Source organism: Aquila chrysaetos, chromosome 6 (genome assembly GCF_900496995.4).
Source record: "Aquila chrysaetos chrysaetos chromosome 6, bAquChr1.4, whole genome shotgun sequence".
Classification (NCBI taxonomy): domain Eukaryota; kingdom Metazoa; phylum Chordata; class Aves; order Accipitriformes; family Accipitridae; genus Aquila; species Aquila chrysaetos.
In genome coordinates this window covers 29,365,695-29,382,831 of record NC_044009.1, presented here as the reverse complement: position 1 = coordinate 29,382,831, position 17,137 = coordinate 29,365,695, and the positions used below count along the sequence as shown (strand labels likewise).

The following is a 17,137-nucleotide window of genomic DNA, read 5'->3' as shown; positions in this document are numbered from 1 at the left end:
GAGGTAAGCGGAGAAAATCCCTGGCAGTCAGCCTCTTAGCACAGATTTATGCAGGATACAGAGTTGCAGAGAGTATAAAACACAAGACATGTCAGATATTAATTCACAGCCAAAGGTGCTACCAACTCCACTTTCCGCAGCCCTGGCTTTTCCTTGGGACTCTCATGTTCAACTAGTGACCAGACCTGACCCTGCCTAGTTTATGGGATTAGACACAATCGTAGCCCAAGGTGATTATCACCAGCTATACAGTGTCACGTTATAAAGTCTATGTGAGGTAAGAAACTTGTAAATAACAAAATTATCCTTTTATAGGGCTCTTAATTCAACAGTCCAGTCTGTTTCCTGTAGAAGTGATTAGTAATAGAAAATAATTAGGAGATGCCAGATGGGAGGAGGAGTTAAAAAAAAAAAAAAAAAGACTCAAAACTCGCACAGCTAAGGAAAGAGAACAACAAATGAGGGAGCTGCCAGCCAGCAACCCACCGCAGTCCCCCACCGTCCGGGAAGCTCTTTGCATAAGCAGTAAATGACAACCATGTGCTTGCTTTAGAGACTGCTCTGAAAGAGACCCACCTTCTCCTTTCTGAGGCCACTGCATGGATTATTCAGTTGTGAGAAGACATAAAAAGTCAAGGGAAACCACAGGGTTGTTTTTTTTTAAAAAAGATTATAATTTTCTTACATATGACTATGAGGCTTCCCCACCATATATCTAGGCAGCCCTTGTGGAAACCTCAAGTATAAGGCCCACAGGGAAGGTAAGCAGCAGACTCCTACAGCGTGTTAGGAGTGAAGCCATGACAGCTCTCCATTGCTCATCAGGAGTTGAGCTGGACCTCTGTTTCTGTGTCCCATATACTAAGGTCCACCAGGATGGGAAAGATCTCTCTCGCCCTGAAGAGCGCCCAAAGAAAGCTATCATCTTTGGCTCTTCAAGAGCTAAGGGAGATTCCTTCCTCCCTCCCTGCGATCCTCCTTGCACTAGCCTACCCCAGTTAAAAAGGAAGGAAACTTCTGCCAGGACACATTAAGAGAAGCTAAGGCTATACGGTACTTTTTGAAAGGCATTAAAAATGTAACCAGATCCAAACCACCAAGCATTAGAAACCCTGGAAGAACCGCTGGTGATGGTGAGGGCTTCACACTGACTTACCTCACAACACTGAGAAACACAGGAAAAGAATAATAGCTTATTCATTGCTAATGGTTTCATTTTATCAGTAGCAACACAACCAGTATTCTTCAGATTTAATTGCACAGCAACTGTACTGCTTTACAGCCTTTTTAACAGTTATGTACACTATTCTTTTTACAAAAGGCTCAATCAGGCACAGGGCATACACTGAGCGTAATTACTCCCCACACTTTGCTGAGGGTCTGGTCTGTGAGCCTGAGAGACCAGACCCCCTGATTTCACATGGCAGCTGCCTGTCTCAGCATAATTAGACACCGGACTTTCTAAAGACTTTATCTTTGTGTACACATCTCACATGCCAGATCATAAAAGAGCCACACTTACGCGAGAAAGCAGAAAGTAACATTGTCCTGGTTTTGGCTGGGGTAGACTTAATTTTCTTTCTAGTAGCTGGTATAGTGTTATGTTTTGGATTTAGTATGAGAAGAATGCTGATAACTCACTGATGTTTTCAGTTGTTGCTAAGTAGCATTTATACCAAGTCAAGGATTTTTCAGCTTCTCATGCCCAGCCAACAAGAAGGCTGGAGGGGCACAAGAAGCTGGAGGGGGGACACAGCCAGGACAGCTGAGCCGAAGTAGCCAAAGGGGTATTCCATACCATATGACATCATGCCCAGTATATAAACTGGGGGGAGTTGGCCTGGGGGAATCACTGCTCAAGAACTGACTGGGCATCAGTTGGTGAGCAATTGCATTGTGCCTCACTTGTTTTGTATATTCCAATTATTTTATTAGCATTATTTTCCTCCTTTCCGTCCTATTGGACTGTTCTTATCTCAACCCATAAGTTTTACTTTTTTTTCCCCGATTCTCTCCCCCATCCCACTGAGTGGGGGGGGAAGTGAGCAAGCAGCTGCGTGGTGCTTAGTTGCTGGCTGGGGTTAAACTACGACAAACGTGAAAAGTCATCTTAGCAAGCAGTCAAGTAACTTGTACTCATGACAAAAGGCTGAAGTGGGATGCTGATCCTCAACTGTGCTTACCTGCAAAATAGAGGAAATCTCCCTACAGGAGTAGCATTGTGACGGGAAGCACACTGTGCATTTGTAATGGAACCTGACCTAAGCCACTCCTCACTGTCTGAAGTTTGTGGAGCCTTATTTGTTTTGAACCTTGTAATACTAGACCAGCAATAGGCAATCAGGCTACCAACAAAAGCATGTGACTTTCATTTCACATTAATCCCACACATTATTGTGTGAGCATTAAATTAATGTGCTTTGGAGGCACAGGCATGCACACAGAGGCAGGCAGGTGAGGTCCTGCAAGGCTAACTGGAATCAGCTGGGATGCCATTTGTAACCCACAGGAACTAATAGAGCACAGCTGAATACTGACCAGAGCTGGCAAGGAGAGGAGAAGAAGAAAGAATTTGGCCTGGGAAAAACAGGAGAGTTATGGGACCATGTTTAGCACTAGAGCTGAGCTACAGGTCCAGTAAGAAACCCTTAAAAAACAAGTCTGGCTTGCTAATTTATCCTTTATAAGCATAAGATACTGACAAGAGAAAAACTAGATATTCTATGACCCGGGGATTAAATTAGCAAAGTTTATGCTTCATTTGGAAGCTCTGAATGTTAAAACATGATCAGTTTATGTAATCTTTCTAGTGTATCAATTTTACTGCCACACTGAACATAAATAAAGGCTCAGGTTACTCTCAGTGATTATGAGTAGAAAAAGCACCCTGCAGTTTGGAGAAAAGAATTTTCTTTGTGCTGATGTCTGCACACTGGACAGCATGTTTCTCGGGTCTTAATAAACATATAGTTAAGTTAAAAACATGTATGTTTATAAAAAGGCATCATAACCATTTGCAGTCTTAGTTTGAACTGTACATGCCATATATAATGACATAAATGGCACTAGATCCCTACCACCATAAATGCTAATGCACAGAAAGGGAAGATAAAGAAGACTGAGGCTGGGGCAATCTCTGCAGAGTACTATGTTGCCGATATGTTGGAGCAGCTACCTAAAAAGTAGGCTTGTCTTTCATCCTGGTAGGAACTTTCTTGGTATTGACAAAATTGTCTGTGCTTTGAAGTCTCTGCTGAAAGATGGGCTAAACCCAGAAGAAATAAATAGAAGTTTTTGCCTTCCACAGAGTTATGTTTTATTTATAAATTACATTAAACTTACAGAGTGATTGTCATGGACACCCGCGCAGGGACTGGAAAGGAACATTTCTGAGAAAAGAGTTGACAATCTCCTCAAGTTAACCCATGGGATTCTTCAGTGCTCAGTCTCCTGTGTCTTTAAATGTACTTTAAAGTAAACATTTATTAGCTGTACTTTTAAAACCATTATTTCTTTGTTGCTACCCTTGTTATAGCTATGGCTTGTCTAGAGTTTTATACATTACACACCCATCTTTTCTAATAAAATTAAGTTAATTCGAGTAAATAGAACTTCCAGCATCAAGATTTCTTCACTCTCAAAGCACACTTTCCTCCTGATTATTAAGACCACATCTTCTTTTTAGTTCTTATCAGTCCCAGCATTGGCATTACTGGGCACCAAACAGTGTTCAAAGCTGTCTTCCTCCATCACAGACCCTGCTAAGGGGGCTTATGCTTCTACAACGGACTACTGTAACTTCATCGGCTACATTTTCTGATGTCCTTTCACTGAAGATAAAATAAGCTTTGGTGAAGGAAGGTTTAAAGCAGACCTTACTAACAGATTTGACTGAGAGCAAAAGTAGAAAAGTAGTACTGCCATTAACGAAAATACCAGTGTCAGTTCAAGGTTGGAAAGTGAGACTGGTCCCTCTGCAAACACCCTTGATTTTTTATGCGAAGGCTCTTATGAATCTGTTAGAAATGTACACAGAGGTTGCAATTAACTTTGTGATCTGGTTTATCTTTGGAGGCAGGCTTAAAAGCATGTTTCCTACTAGAATGACACGGAATTACATTTCCAGATCTCCTTGCACAGGGTCGCAGACAATCAGCCTTCATCGCCCGGGAGGAAAAAATAGTATCACCACTAAGGTCATTAAAAATAGAACAAAAGAGTGCTTTTGTTGGGTGACTGCTGCCACAAACCTTCTCTCAGTTCTTTCCATCTGCAGGAATCGAACTCAATGTAGTACAGTCTAGAAGGGGTCTTTAATTGATTTGCAGCCACCAAAGTTTCTTGAAGAAATAGCACTTATCACCAAAGTAAACATGAATAAATGTGATTCAGTTGCTACCCTAACATTAACCTCAGCATTTCATTCTGAAAGACGGGATAACTCACACCTAATTATTTCATTTTCTCATAACAGATATTAAATCCTGATTAAATCACTCATACAACTTCTTACATTACTATCTCAAAAGCACGTCAAAATGAAAAAAAAAATTCATGTTTTGCAGGGCTTTCAAGAAGGACTTCAATTTATGTATTTAGGTATTCATGAACTTCTGAGAACTACCATTTTTATAAAGTATTTAACTTAATCAAGTCATCTGCTCCAAGGCCATAATTACCTCTGAGAGTGGAGAATGTTCAGAGATCCATCAGTATTCAAGGCACGGGAGGAATAGTAAATCTTGTGATACTGGGTATTATTTCCACTTCCACACTAGGCCATACAGAGTCAATCCACATGGGAAGCCCTCTTTCAAATGCATCGTAGCCCTCTCTTAACACACAGACCACGATGGCTGCACAATTGAGTTCTGAACAATCTGCAGACTCTTCTGGGAACCAACATTACCTTTTAGCATGGCAGCTAAAATACCTATTCAGAGCATTCGAGCATGACAAGCACTCTCCTGTTTTCACTCTCCACTCTTCCAGTTATCTCTGACTATTTATTAATTCTTTCATAGGTTATGAAAATCATAAATCATTAACCAGGAATTTTAATTTTAATTTTTAATATATACTTGTACATGGTAAGCAGTCATATTCCTTCTCATAATCAGTGAAGCACATGCTGCGCAGTCGATTATATTCTCATGCTTTTCCTATTAAAAACTGCATCTTAAATCACACCACAATATGGTCTCTTGTAGGACTCAGTACTTAGGCGTGTTGTGATTTGTGTCCTACAAACCTCATCTAACAATTGCATAATTTTTGTCTTTTCATCTTTTACGGTCTTTAAATCCTTCCCCTTTACCAAGGTTCATTTTTAATGTATTGCATATGACAAGCCACCCAACACATGCTGAATTCTTCTACTGTAAATTAATTGCTGAAAAGAGTGGGGAACAAATAAAGTATTATTAGTGCATGCTGGGAGGAGGCATCTAACACAAATCTGTGGCATTCCCTGCTACTGCCCCACATTAAATTCAAGGCTAGGTGAAGTGCTCTTTAATATTTCATTCTCAAGTTTGGGATGTGTTCTCTGGCTGCCCAATTTCCTCCACTTGATTTTATGGCAGAAAGAGAAACTACATTCCCACCAGCTTATCCCCAGCCAGAGCCTGTGTGTCTTTCCTTCTTCTGAAGGGTTTATCTTTCATACACCACCCACACAGGACTGGGCAACAGTCGCAGGCACAAAGTTTAGATTCGGATCTGAACAACCTCAGAGCCTGCAAATCTGGGAATGTATTTTGGCTCAGGATGATCAATGTTCAAGACCCAGACTTCTTCCTCTCTTTACGGAGGAGGAAGCATACAGTATAGGGAGAAGCTGTGTGGCTACAGTATAAAACTGATTGACACACATTAATTGCCAAATACTGTACCCTGCAGAAATTTTCATCCTCACCAAGGGGCTAATAGCCTAATGTTGTAGCACACAGATTTTGCTGTTTGGATCATAAGCCAGTTTTATTCTTGTTGGATTTTGAACAGTTTTCTTTCTTTGTTAGAATTGTCAGTATCAATTCAGTGATATCTCTTTATATTGGACAACAGGAATCACTCTGCCATCCCTCCCACCAGAGAGAAAGAAAAACTACTTGACCTATTTATAAATGTCCTATAAGAAAGCTTCCTTATATCATGGTTAAATGATTCATAATAAGGTAAATACTATGTTATTATTAATTGAAGTTTTCAAGTAAGTATCAATAAGAACCAGGAGCCTGCACAAAAAAGGCAAAATTACCTTCTGAGCACTTCAGTCAAGGATATGTATATTTTTCTTATTTCATTATTATTATTTTACCAAAGAAAGCTTATAAACTTGCAGAGAGATTGAGTCTTCTGTTTAATTGGAGATGTAATCTCTCCTGTGTTCCTTGCTGCTAGCATGTTAACTTTTTATAGTAAGTAGGCTTTTAGAAAAGCCAGAGAAATCTTTCCTTTCATCCAGTACTCATGCTTTAAATGCAAATTATTTGTCAAACAAGTATATATATCATCATTTCAATTTTTTTAAATAAAATTAACCACCAGACGTGATTCAGTCCTCCAGCCAGTCAGTTATGTTCACCTCACTGAACCTGAAACGGTTCTCCCAGGCTGTCAAGGTGACAGCTTTAGTGGGTGTGCAAGTAGTCCAGTCCCCCAGACAGTGATGGGAGACACCTGGGAAAGCCCTCCAAGGCCTCCTCTCCCCACCACTCCTACATTGCACACAGCCACCACCGCCCAAGAGACATTCATCAAGGCCACCACCGTTTCTCTCCCCCTTACCATGCTCCCCACACCCTGTGACTTGCAGAGGAGGGAGAAAGGATTTGGCAAGCCTTAGCTGGATGCTGAGGCTTGTTCCAAATGCTGAGGTTGCTACTGGGATCGGGTGTTGGCCATGGGGTTAAATGCCTTATTCTCCTTGGAGACTGGTTGGGTGAAGTGACACTTGGGACTCTCTGTGTCATCTTCCAGCAAAGACCCTGAGAGGCGTAAAGGCAGCGAAGATGTCACCTCTGTGCCACTCCTGTGCAGCCACGGGTAGTAATCCCAACTGGATAACAACTTCAATATTAAACTGAAATCTCCACATTTAACTATATTGTGATGTCTGTGTGCCTCATTGTCTTCACATAAACATGGTTCCAAGACAAATAAAGAGAAAAGGCTCAAAAGCTGGGCTTCAGGCCAGTAAACACCACTGCTCTTGAACGATGTTGCAGATGAAGCCACTTGAGTTCCTTATAACTTCCAGACAAATAGAGTGGGATGTTGCAATTACATAATTAACCTCTCTAAAGGTTTTTCACCTAAAATTTCAATCTGTGAGAAATATTTAATAGTTCTTGCGCTATTTCATGAAAAATGTTTCAAAACAATACGTGTACCTTGTTGGTAAGTCTGACATAACACCATGTAATCTATGGAAAAAACCAGCATTTTTCAATAATAATAATTGAAATCCCTTTCCTATGAAAACTTTTTCAACAGTCTAAAAAATGCTGTGACAGAACAGAGTTCTGTTGTCACTTGAAAGTTGCTAAATGCAGGAAGAGTTAATTTTACCAAAGAAACCCAAAGCAGTGACTTCCAGAACTCTTACAGAAGATTTTTACCCAGGCTCTGCATTATAATGAACTCTCTATGATAACATGCAAAAAAATCCTTTTGAAACAGCATGCTGCAAGTCAGTGGCTGTCAGGAGCTGTAACTGATAACTCACCCCTCTACTACTGGTACCTAACAGACAAGAAATCGGATATTTAACATGGTCAGCTAGCTTCGATATCCCCACCAGTATTTCTTTTGTCAAAATGATCTGATAACAGTGAAGATTCATACTTTAAGCTAAGTTGGGTACTTCATCTCTCAGCAAATTCAATGCAGGATGACAGACTCTGCTGGAGAAGGATTTGAAGGACCAAAGCTATGAGCCTCCTCTCTCTCTGGACTCTGTACGGAGCTTAGTTTTACTGTAATAGTCATGTATGTTGGAAATTGTCAGTGAGACCTTTCCTTCACTTCAAGAAAAACTGAAATCACAGACATATTTCTGATTGGAAAGATAAACAGATGATCCCAACTAAGGTTAGCATTTCTTCTAAGCTTTATAAGCATATTAGATACTCCTAATGTCATTCTGAAGTTTGTGAAATAGGGGAGCATATCAGACTATTATACATGCGTTAACACCTACACACATGTGAAAATACACTTTAAAAAGACTTTCATATGTCAGCTTTTCAATAAACAAAGTATTTAGCTTAACATGATGGAATTTACATTATGTTTTCTTTTTAAGTTTAGTCTCTGTCACACAAATGAAGTTTCAGGCAGCTGCTTTGTCTGCCTGATCCATTCCCAACCTCCTTTAATATTTCTATTTTCACCAGTTCTAAGATTTCTTTGTTGTTCATTTTTCTTTTATAATCCAGGACGCAGTTAGTTCTCAGCTGATACTGCAACTCTCTGAAGAGAGCAATCCTTCTTCATAAGTCTGGCTGAGGCCAAAAATAGCTCTGTCAGCTTCTGACAGGCTGAACTTAGCCAAGTGAAATGTTTTAACATTTTATCAACTTAATGAACAGTCTTATTTATAATGTGGACAACTTTACTGTCATTTTATGCAGACTGCTGAATAGATTATGGAATGCATTTGTTTGGGGAATGCTGAATGTGTTAAGAAACATAATTTTGGACCAAAGGGCAGTTGTCTTATAAACTGTAAACAACGTTAAGATTAAATATTCTTAGCCTGTTTGAAATAAAAGGGTGGCTTAATGGTAACATCTATAACTGGAAATACCTGAAGAAAGGAACCTCGCAATGATAAATAAGTAACCTCCAAATCATATAAATTTGCAATATGCAAAGATTACCATTAAAAAACCCTACAACCAGTTTAAATATTACTATTAATGCGATACTGGAAATAAATATGTAGACTAAATATCTACAGATACCTTCAGCACTTTATAGTAGAGGGGGAGGGTTAAAAGCACAAAATAAAAAGGTCTAACAGAAAAAAGAGTGTGGGTTAACAATTGCTTACCCTCTTTTCTGCTACCTCATCCTCTCCTGTAGACTCTTTGCCATCATGTTCATCTCTCAGGGTTGGCATGTGTTTTTTGTGTGCTGGCTCTCTGTTTAAAGTTGTATATCCTATGTGTTCATAAATTGGATTTATTGTCATCTTGGCAATGTATTCAGCTGCCTTCGTTTCAATATAAAGAGTAATCAATCCATCTGTCACCAGGTCATGGATGGACTCAAAACGTTTCTCCCCAACAAAGTGCTTTCCATCGTAGTAGAGTCTGAAGTTTCTGGTTTGACTTCCAAATCTGCCTCAATGAAATGGGAAAGTTTTTTTTTTAAAGAACAGTAAGCAGAATAAAGAAGAGTAAGCAAGCCTTTGAAAACAATAAAAAACACTTTATCACTTAATGCTGTGACTATGCTCTGTGTCTGGTCCAGATGAGAATGAAAAACTCAACCACTGCTTAGCACAGATAGGAAGGACAGATCAACAACAACTGCAGACAGATAGCCAAAACAGTGACTGTCCCAGAAGGAGCTGTTTGTTCTCTTATTCTTTTAGCCCCTCCGTTATACTGTGGAAAAACTGAAAATTACTTCACACTCTTTATGGCTTTTTTTAGTACTTTACTACTGCATCGCTGTAGTCAATTTGCTTGGCTCTGATATGAAGAGTGCTCATAATAGAGTCCTCTATTACAGTTGATCAATACAGAGTTTTGATGCCGTCTCGGACCTCTGCGCCCCTGCTTGCTTGCAGGAAGAGGCCATTCAGGGTTCAGCTGAGCTTCAGTGCCAACAATTACACTGAAGCAGAACCACTGCCAGAACTGGAGCAGCACAGGACAAAATGGCACAAGGGCACGCATTCTTTATTCCTGGCCAAAGGCCAAGGACTAACTCTTCAAGCTCTGTACAAAAGTCCTTCTGTGTTATGCTTGTTAAGTCCTGAGCTTCAAGCAAATCTTTGTAATACACAGGATATATAACGTGGAAGCTATCTGATGCTAGCCATTCTGCAGTTGGGGTGGAATAGGGTTTTGATACAGGCTCTTAGCAACGGTAAGAATGCCAATTTCACCTGAATATTAGCATATTTTCAAAAACTGTACTTAAGAGTCTGTAACAAATTTCTGTCTAAAAGCAATCTAAACATGTGAAAACACACCAGTGTTTGCACTTGGCAACAACCAAAGCATTTCCTGCAGGGAAGATGGAGGCAAGAAGCTGCTTTCACAGCTCACTCCAGTGTTACTCCTTGGTCAGACAGCAGCAAGGGTGGCTGCTCAGGGTATCGGGCCCCCTTATGAGGTCAGATCTGCCAAATAAATGTTAAAAACTGAACTTGAAAGGATGGATTGCTTTCACTTTACAATCCAATGCTTCACAGGAGATGTTGAGGAGCAAAGTAAACCCCGGTGCTTTGCTGAAGTGGCTCCTTTTGAACGGGGCATTGCCAAACAGGGGAAAGCATAATTTTAGACCTTGCCTCAGGTGAAATTCTTGCAAATATGGGCAAAAACACTTGCTTTGTGATGTATACTTTTTTTCTTGTGTTCTGAATCAAAATGCCAACCTTCCCATCCCCCTATCAATAATCTGACAGTGACTATAACTTCAGGAGCTGCTATTTTTATGTAACGCTCAAATGTGAGGGGGCCCTCAGGAATCTCTGTCCTGCTCAGTATGAAAAGGGGACATGATGTGTATGAGTTACCTGGGCATTTTACTGGAAATGAACTGGTACTTCTATGCACTTTTTTATGCCACACAAACCAAAAATCCACTGAATCAAACTGAAAAGCAAGAAGTTACAAAATACAGTTTTACCCAATGCTAATTTCATCACAGGATGCAATTCTGAGTGAATGTAAGTCATTCAGAAACTAGAAAGATAATGTCCTAAGTTACAGCAGAAGGGATAGGTACATGTTCAGGCCCATTCTTCAGAGCATCTTTCTACTCAACGTAGTGTGTGGCAAAGAAGCTTTGACCATGAGACGTACTCCTTGCATACCCTCCACTGTCAGAGTAGTCAGCATGAGCCAAGTGTGCTCAGCACTCTGCAGTGCCAAAGTGAGCAACCTTCACTGTCTTCTGCTCAAGTCAGTGGGAATAATGCACATGGAGCACATGCAAGCACTATGATGTTAAAATTTGGCAGGAGAACTGAGTAAGTTTGAAGGTGAAGAATAATGGACCTTAAATGACAACATGCAATAGAATTATTTTTATTAAGAGATGTAGCATGTGAACTGCTGCTCTAATCAGTAACATATGCTCTGACAGTACTCATAGCAGTTTTAAACAAGCTGAAGGTCACTTATGGCTCTTAGCTTTCTAGAAGAGAAAGTATTACACTAATCTTATCAAGAGAAGATAAGGCACAGAAAAGCTTCTCAGGGCCTATTACTAAGTACACGTGGTGTCTTGATTTTAGTAACATCCTCCAGAGTCTAAAACAAAGTTCTGAAGAACAAGATGGCCAAATGCAGAGAACAAACAAAAGTTCTTAAAGGATTAATCTTTTTCCCATCAGGGTCAGTAGGTACACGGTTCTACCCCAGCTATGTTTTCCTGAGCAGCCCCTATGCTGTACGTCTGTTCAGACTGCTGCACATGAAGCGTGTCTTTGAGAGATACTACAAGGAATAGGATTTCCAAAAGTACATAATCTTTATCCCACTGCTCCTGACCCACATTTCAGCACATGAGTATCTCATAGACAACATTCCACAGTTTTAATTCTTTAACAGCATCCCATGCCTAAACTCATCTCCCTCGTCAACCTCACAAAGAGACATAAACTTCTTCCTGTATAGATCTGGGGAACTGCACATCAATTTCTTTTGGCATGTGTGGCCTTCCAAAGGTACATTCAACTTTCTCGATTTAAAATACATTAGGATAATTTAACTATTACCACTTCAAGAAAGGTATTGAGACAAACAAATTACTCCACATCAGTGTCATAACCACTTGGAAAAGGTGCTTGCTTATCAGCTGCAAGAGGTGAACATTGAATGGTTTGCCTTTATCTGATCTCCCATTTGTTCCAAATCAAACTTTTTTCTCTCTATTCACTTCTTATTGGATACGTTGTGGGGAAATGTATTGTTTTTCAAATAGAATGCTATTAGCAACAAGGAGGAAAAAAAAAGAACCACAAAACCCCACAAATCAATGAAACACCAATCTCTTACAAAGATGGTACCATCAATAATGCACCTTGGAATCCTGTTTTATTTCTTTCAAACTCATTTAAATTTCTTTCTGATCACACAATGATACTATTCTGATCAAATTACAATATAAATGCAAACATACACGTCCAATTGCAAACGATCAATTAAAATTTAATCTTCAGTTCCTTCAGTCTTACTTAAAACTATGGTTTAAATTTTTCCATTAGCAAGAATATTTCCTTATGTTTACTTTCAATAACATTACTGCAGCCTGGTTAATTATACATTACCGTGGCAACTAAGTAGAGCCAAGATCTGATATTTCAACTTCCTGATGGTCTCTTCCTAAAGGCAAGCACCAGTACCAGCTGTTTTTTGTTTAAGAAATAGAAAGCAGGACACAGATAATGTATGTTCTCTTTTGGTTTAAACAGCAGAACATTAGATGTTTTTCCAAGAAAAAGAAATAGACCTCTGACATGTCAAACAGCCTCATTGTGTCCACTGTGCATTTGTTTGCAAGCAGCAGGACTACAGATAAAAGATTTTTTTTTATTCCAAGTTGTCTGAAAAGCAATCACTCTGTCTAGTCCCTTTGGTTGCCAGTGGGGCAGAGTGGATAACGTGGGAAAACGTATTAAGTGGCAGAGCAAATGTGGCTAGCAATAAAGGACTCAGGAGTTGAATTAGGTATCATAGCATGAGAGAGAGAGAGGCTTCAGGCTCAGCCACCTACTCTGTATGCAGCGTTCACTGATGAAACAAAAGGAAGAAGTGAAAGGCTGAGAGCCCATCCGTACTTTCTTACCATCTAAGAAGATGGATTTTACAGTCCACACACAGAATTGTACAGTAGCTATTCACCTCTTTCACAGGCTATTTTATGATGAGAAGAGTATCTAGACAAAGGCATTATTTAAAATGTGTAGCTGCAACCAGACCACAAAGTTAATGCCCCTTGGGGCTGCTCGTGTCCTCATTAGTTTCAAGCAACTTCATACACTGAGCTGGGAAATCTTAAGTTCTGTACATGTGCCTGAAGGTCACTTGGACTTAATCTTTCCTTGAAGAAAAAGTGTCTTAACGTGCTTTGCAGCCAGAAGGTAGAAGTCTCACTTAAAATTAGGTGCCAGAATTTCAGCTCTAACTTCTGAAAGCTCTCAACCAACACTCCATAAAAAGCCACAGAAATATAAGCGATCTTGCAATCACAAATGTCTCCTAATCATGCTGTGTTCATGTGAAAGAAAAAAATTATTCCACAGATCCTCTTTTGGCCCATTTCCTTGTCAAAGAAACACAAGTCTTGCATGCAGCCAAAACCTCTTCTACACAGTTATCCCTGAAGGTCTCCAACTCCTGAAAACAGCTCATTTTTGGTTTTTGTTTTTGGTTTGGGTTTTTTTGGTTGTTGTTTTGGGGGTTTTTTTGTTGTTGTTTATTATTTATTGGCAACAACATTTCTGAGGATGGCCAGGGAACTGTGGAACTTGCCATCTTCCCAGAGTATGTGCCTGACAAATAGCATCATCTCCAAAACCTCAGCAGTAGTTCACAAGAACACAATACGCATAAACGAAATCAAATGCATTAGGGATTGAATGTAAAGGTGCATTTTATACAAGTGGAGACAAAACCCCCTCATTGTCTGATATGGCTGGGAAAGATGGCAGAGTACAGTCACTATAGATAGTTTTCCTATGCTATTTGGAAGGGCAGCATTGGCTAGCCGGCTGACTGTTGCTTGATGAACATTAATTAGGCATAAAGTTATCCCTCAAACCTGATCAGACCCATGCGCTGGCTTAACGCATGGAAATGCGTGGCTTAATTCAGCATGGAAAAAGTGTGGCATCCTTCAGAACAGAAAACAAGTGCCAGAGCTGGAACTGCAACGTGCCTACCCCATGACAATACAGACACAACCTGCAACTCGCTCTGTCTAATCAGGATCAAGTAAAAAAAATCAGAGCTGGTGCGGTATCATTGACAACAGCTTCCCAGCAGTCTCTCTCAATCGAGACTGAAGACCATTTACCTGCACCACTGCCCAGAATCACTGCCCAGACTTCCTTGTCCAAGAGAGAAACAATATCATGCAAATAGCTTGCTGCAAACAGCAGTCAGTGAGGACCAGAGCAATGGCACTTTCCTGTGGATCATGAGCACTGTCAGCCACAACACAAGTGAAAGGGAGACAACTGCTCTAGGGCATCGGCAACAGGTAACAGCTGCTGAAAACAATGAAGACTGAAAGTGTTACCAGCTGTTGGTATCTGTAATGGTGTGTTTCACAAATAAATCTAACAAAATAATAAGAAAAGTCTTCTTTTGTCTCAATGTCTTATTTTACTTTTAACAGCTGATTTTCACCATCCCAAACTCTGAACAAATGTCAGCTGGTCAAGGACCATGTATGCGATTAATATGCAGTAAGATCACTTAACACTTAAGATCACTCTTAATGTTCTTGATCAGTGACAGATCATTTGAAAATAATCTGTTTGGTTCCGAAAAGAAGCTCTTGTACAGATGTATTACCTCTTAGCACTGTGCTTGCATGCCCTATTCCATTTAAGTCCCTGGAACTGATTAGATGATTGAATCAGAATCAATACCAATGTTGTGGGCAATGTTTTACTGCTTTTTCTACCTGATGAAACCTCCGTGCTTCCTGGGAAAATACTTATTGTGGTTAGTAAGACGCATCTGAAGTCTATACACACATGGGAAAGTAGTAAGAGCCTGCTATCTTCTCTTTAAATGAAAGCAGTATTTGGAAACCTATGCCAACATGCCTGGAATAAGCACCTTCTGGAAATGTTACTAGCAGGAATGTTAGTAACTTTCACAGTTTCGTATTAAGCAAATAGTTATGTTTCTTTACCAAAAATTTTGAAGAAATGTTCTCCAAGAGTTAATTTTACAGTGCGACTTCATGCTACTGGAGCTTTCGTATTAATTTAAAGCAGAACTGTGTTTTAATCCTTCCAAGCTAAGGTATCAACCCTCACCAGTGTCTGCTCAGAAAACTTCAACATAGGCAGAGTAAAATTTGCATGCACATGTATAACATTTTCATTTCAGGTCATATATGACATTGTTTTCTCCGGTAAATTTAGAAGTAGAACAACATCAGATCTGTAACGGAAATTCCACTGCAATCATGTGTAATATGGAGAGAGAACTGCCACAGCATAATGCTCAAACATGTTCATTTTTGTTTCCCTCACAGCAGCTTTTCCTACAAGGGTTTAAGTTCATAGAATCATAGAATAGTTTGGGTTGGAAGGGACCTTTAAAGGTCACCTAGTCCAACCCCCCTGCAATGAGCAGGGACACCTCCAACTAGATCAGGTTGCTCAGAGCCCTGTCCAACCTGACCTTGAATGCTTCCAGGGATGGGGCATCTACCACCTCTCTGGGCAACCTGTTCCAGTGTTTCACCACCCTCACTGTAAAACATCTAAAATCTACTGTCTTTATTTTAAAAGTTACTCATGACTGTCACATTTCTTTTTTGCTTCTACAGTTTTTCTTACACTGAAAGCAACTTGCTCTTAATTTATCTTACTAAGACAATATCCGTATTTTAATTCAGTATATCAAGGAAACCTGAGTGGAAGACATCAAGTGAAAACCCAAAGAAATGTCCTTATAATAAAATAGCTTTGCAAGTACAAAAAGGGTTTTTGGAGAGCAGAATGGAAAACATTGTTTTTGTTGTTGTTCCTGTTTTGGTTTTGTTTTTCAATGTACACTCTACAGGTTGTTGTTCAAGGTCTCAAAGTTTATATTTTAATAAAAATATATTTAAAATTTCCCTTCGATGAAAAATGACTACAGTAAGACTTCTGTTCTAGTGAGACTTTGTCAAATCTGATTTGCCTTAAGCCACTGTTGATCCCAACCTTAGAATGCAGGTTTACTTAACTTACTTAAAGCTATTACACAGTTTGCTACTTACTTAAGTTGTTTTCTCAATGTATTCTACCTCTGATCTTCTAGTAATCACTCACCACTTTTTCACAAACAGTGAGATTCACCAATATATTAATCCTGCTCTCTAAAATGGTTTTTCCTCAAAGCTGCATTCCTTAACAATAAACAAGCACAATAATGCAAAATTAAATGGTTCCTGCATATACAATATGCACTGTTAGAAATTTGGGGCTACTAACAGCTCATCAATACAGATTGATAGCTTTTCTATTATTACATTGTTTTTCTAGAATACAGTTTCTTCCTTTGTGCAAATGCAGCAGTAGGTGGGGCAGATGTCAAATTATTACTGCAACTGTTGAGAGTTCATTTACTCATCTCAAGTTATAAAAGAAAAAAAAAAGCTTGATTCTCCTCCTAGCAGCTATCAAATCAGGAGGAACTATACTTAACTCAGCTGAGCTACATCAAGTATAAAAGAGGGAGAAGGAAAACTGGGCCAGATAACATTTATTTGTCAGTTGTTTTAGAGTTTGAATAATTCAGAAATGTTTTGATGAAAACAATTATGAGATTAAACAACAATATGAGGCTATTGTGTGTTATTTTGAAAACATATTCATAAACCATCCATAGTATTTACAGCTGAAGGACTTTTTTGTTTATTGATGAAGCACAGGAAAAAAGTTGTTTCTCCAAACACAAGAATTTAATAAATATGTATTTCAAAAGCATGCAAAAGAAGAGGCCAGCCAAATGGACTAACTTGGAGATATATTTCTAACTAGCATTTTCTAAAAGCAATAGAGCAAAATGGCATTCCGGTAGAACCTGCAGAAGACAGAAAAGGTATGTATCCTTTTGACAGGGGAGGGAACAGGGGTGAAGAGGAGAGTGCAACGTATGCGATGTACATGTATACACAATTTAATTATCAACAGATTGCATTATAATTTGACTTTTTACTA

The 17,137-nt window shown here is 39.4% G+C and overlaps 1 protein-coding gene across 1 annotated transcript in view; it reads right to left on the bottom strand.

Moving 5' to 3' along the window:
* Positions 1-17,137, bottom strand: part of CHN1 (chimerin 1) — a 105,650-nt gene that overhangs the window by 44,495 nt on the left and 44,018 nt on the right. Inside the window, exon 6 of the mRNA XM_030016823.1 lies at positions 9,059-9,347. Within this exon, the coding sequence (XP_029872683.1) occupies positions 9,059-9,347 (289 nt within the window). The remainder of the gene's footprint in view (positions 1-9,058; positions 9,348-17,137) is intronic.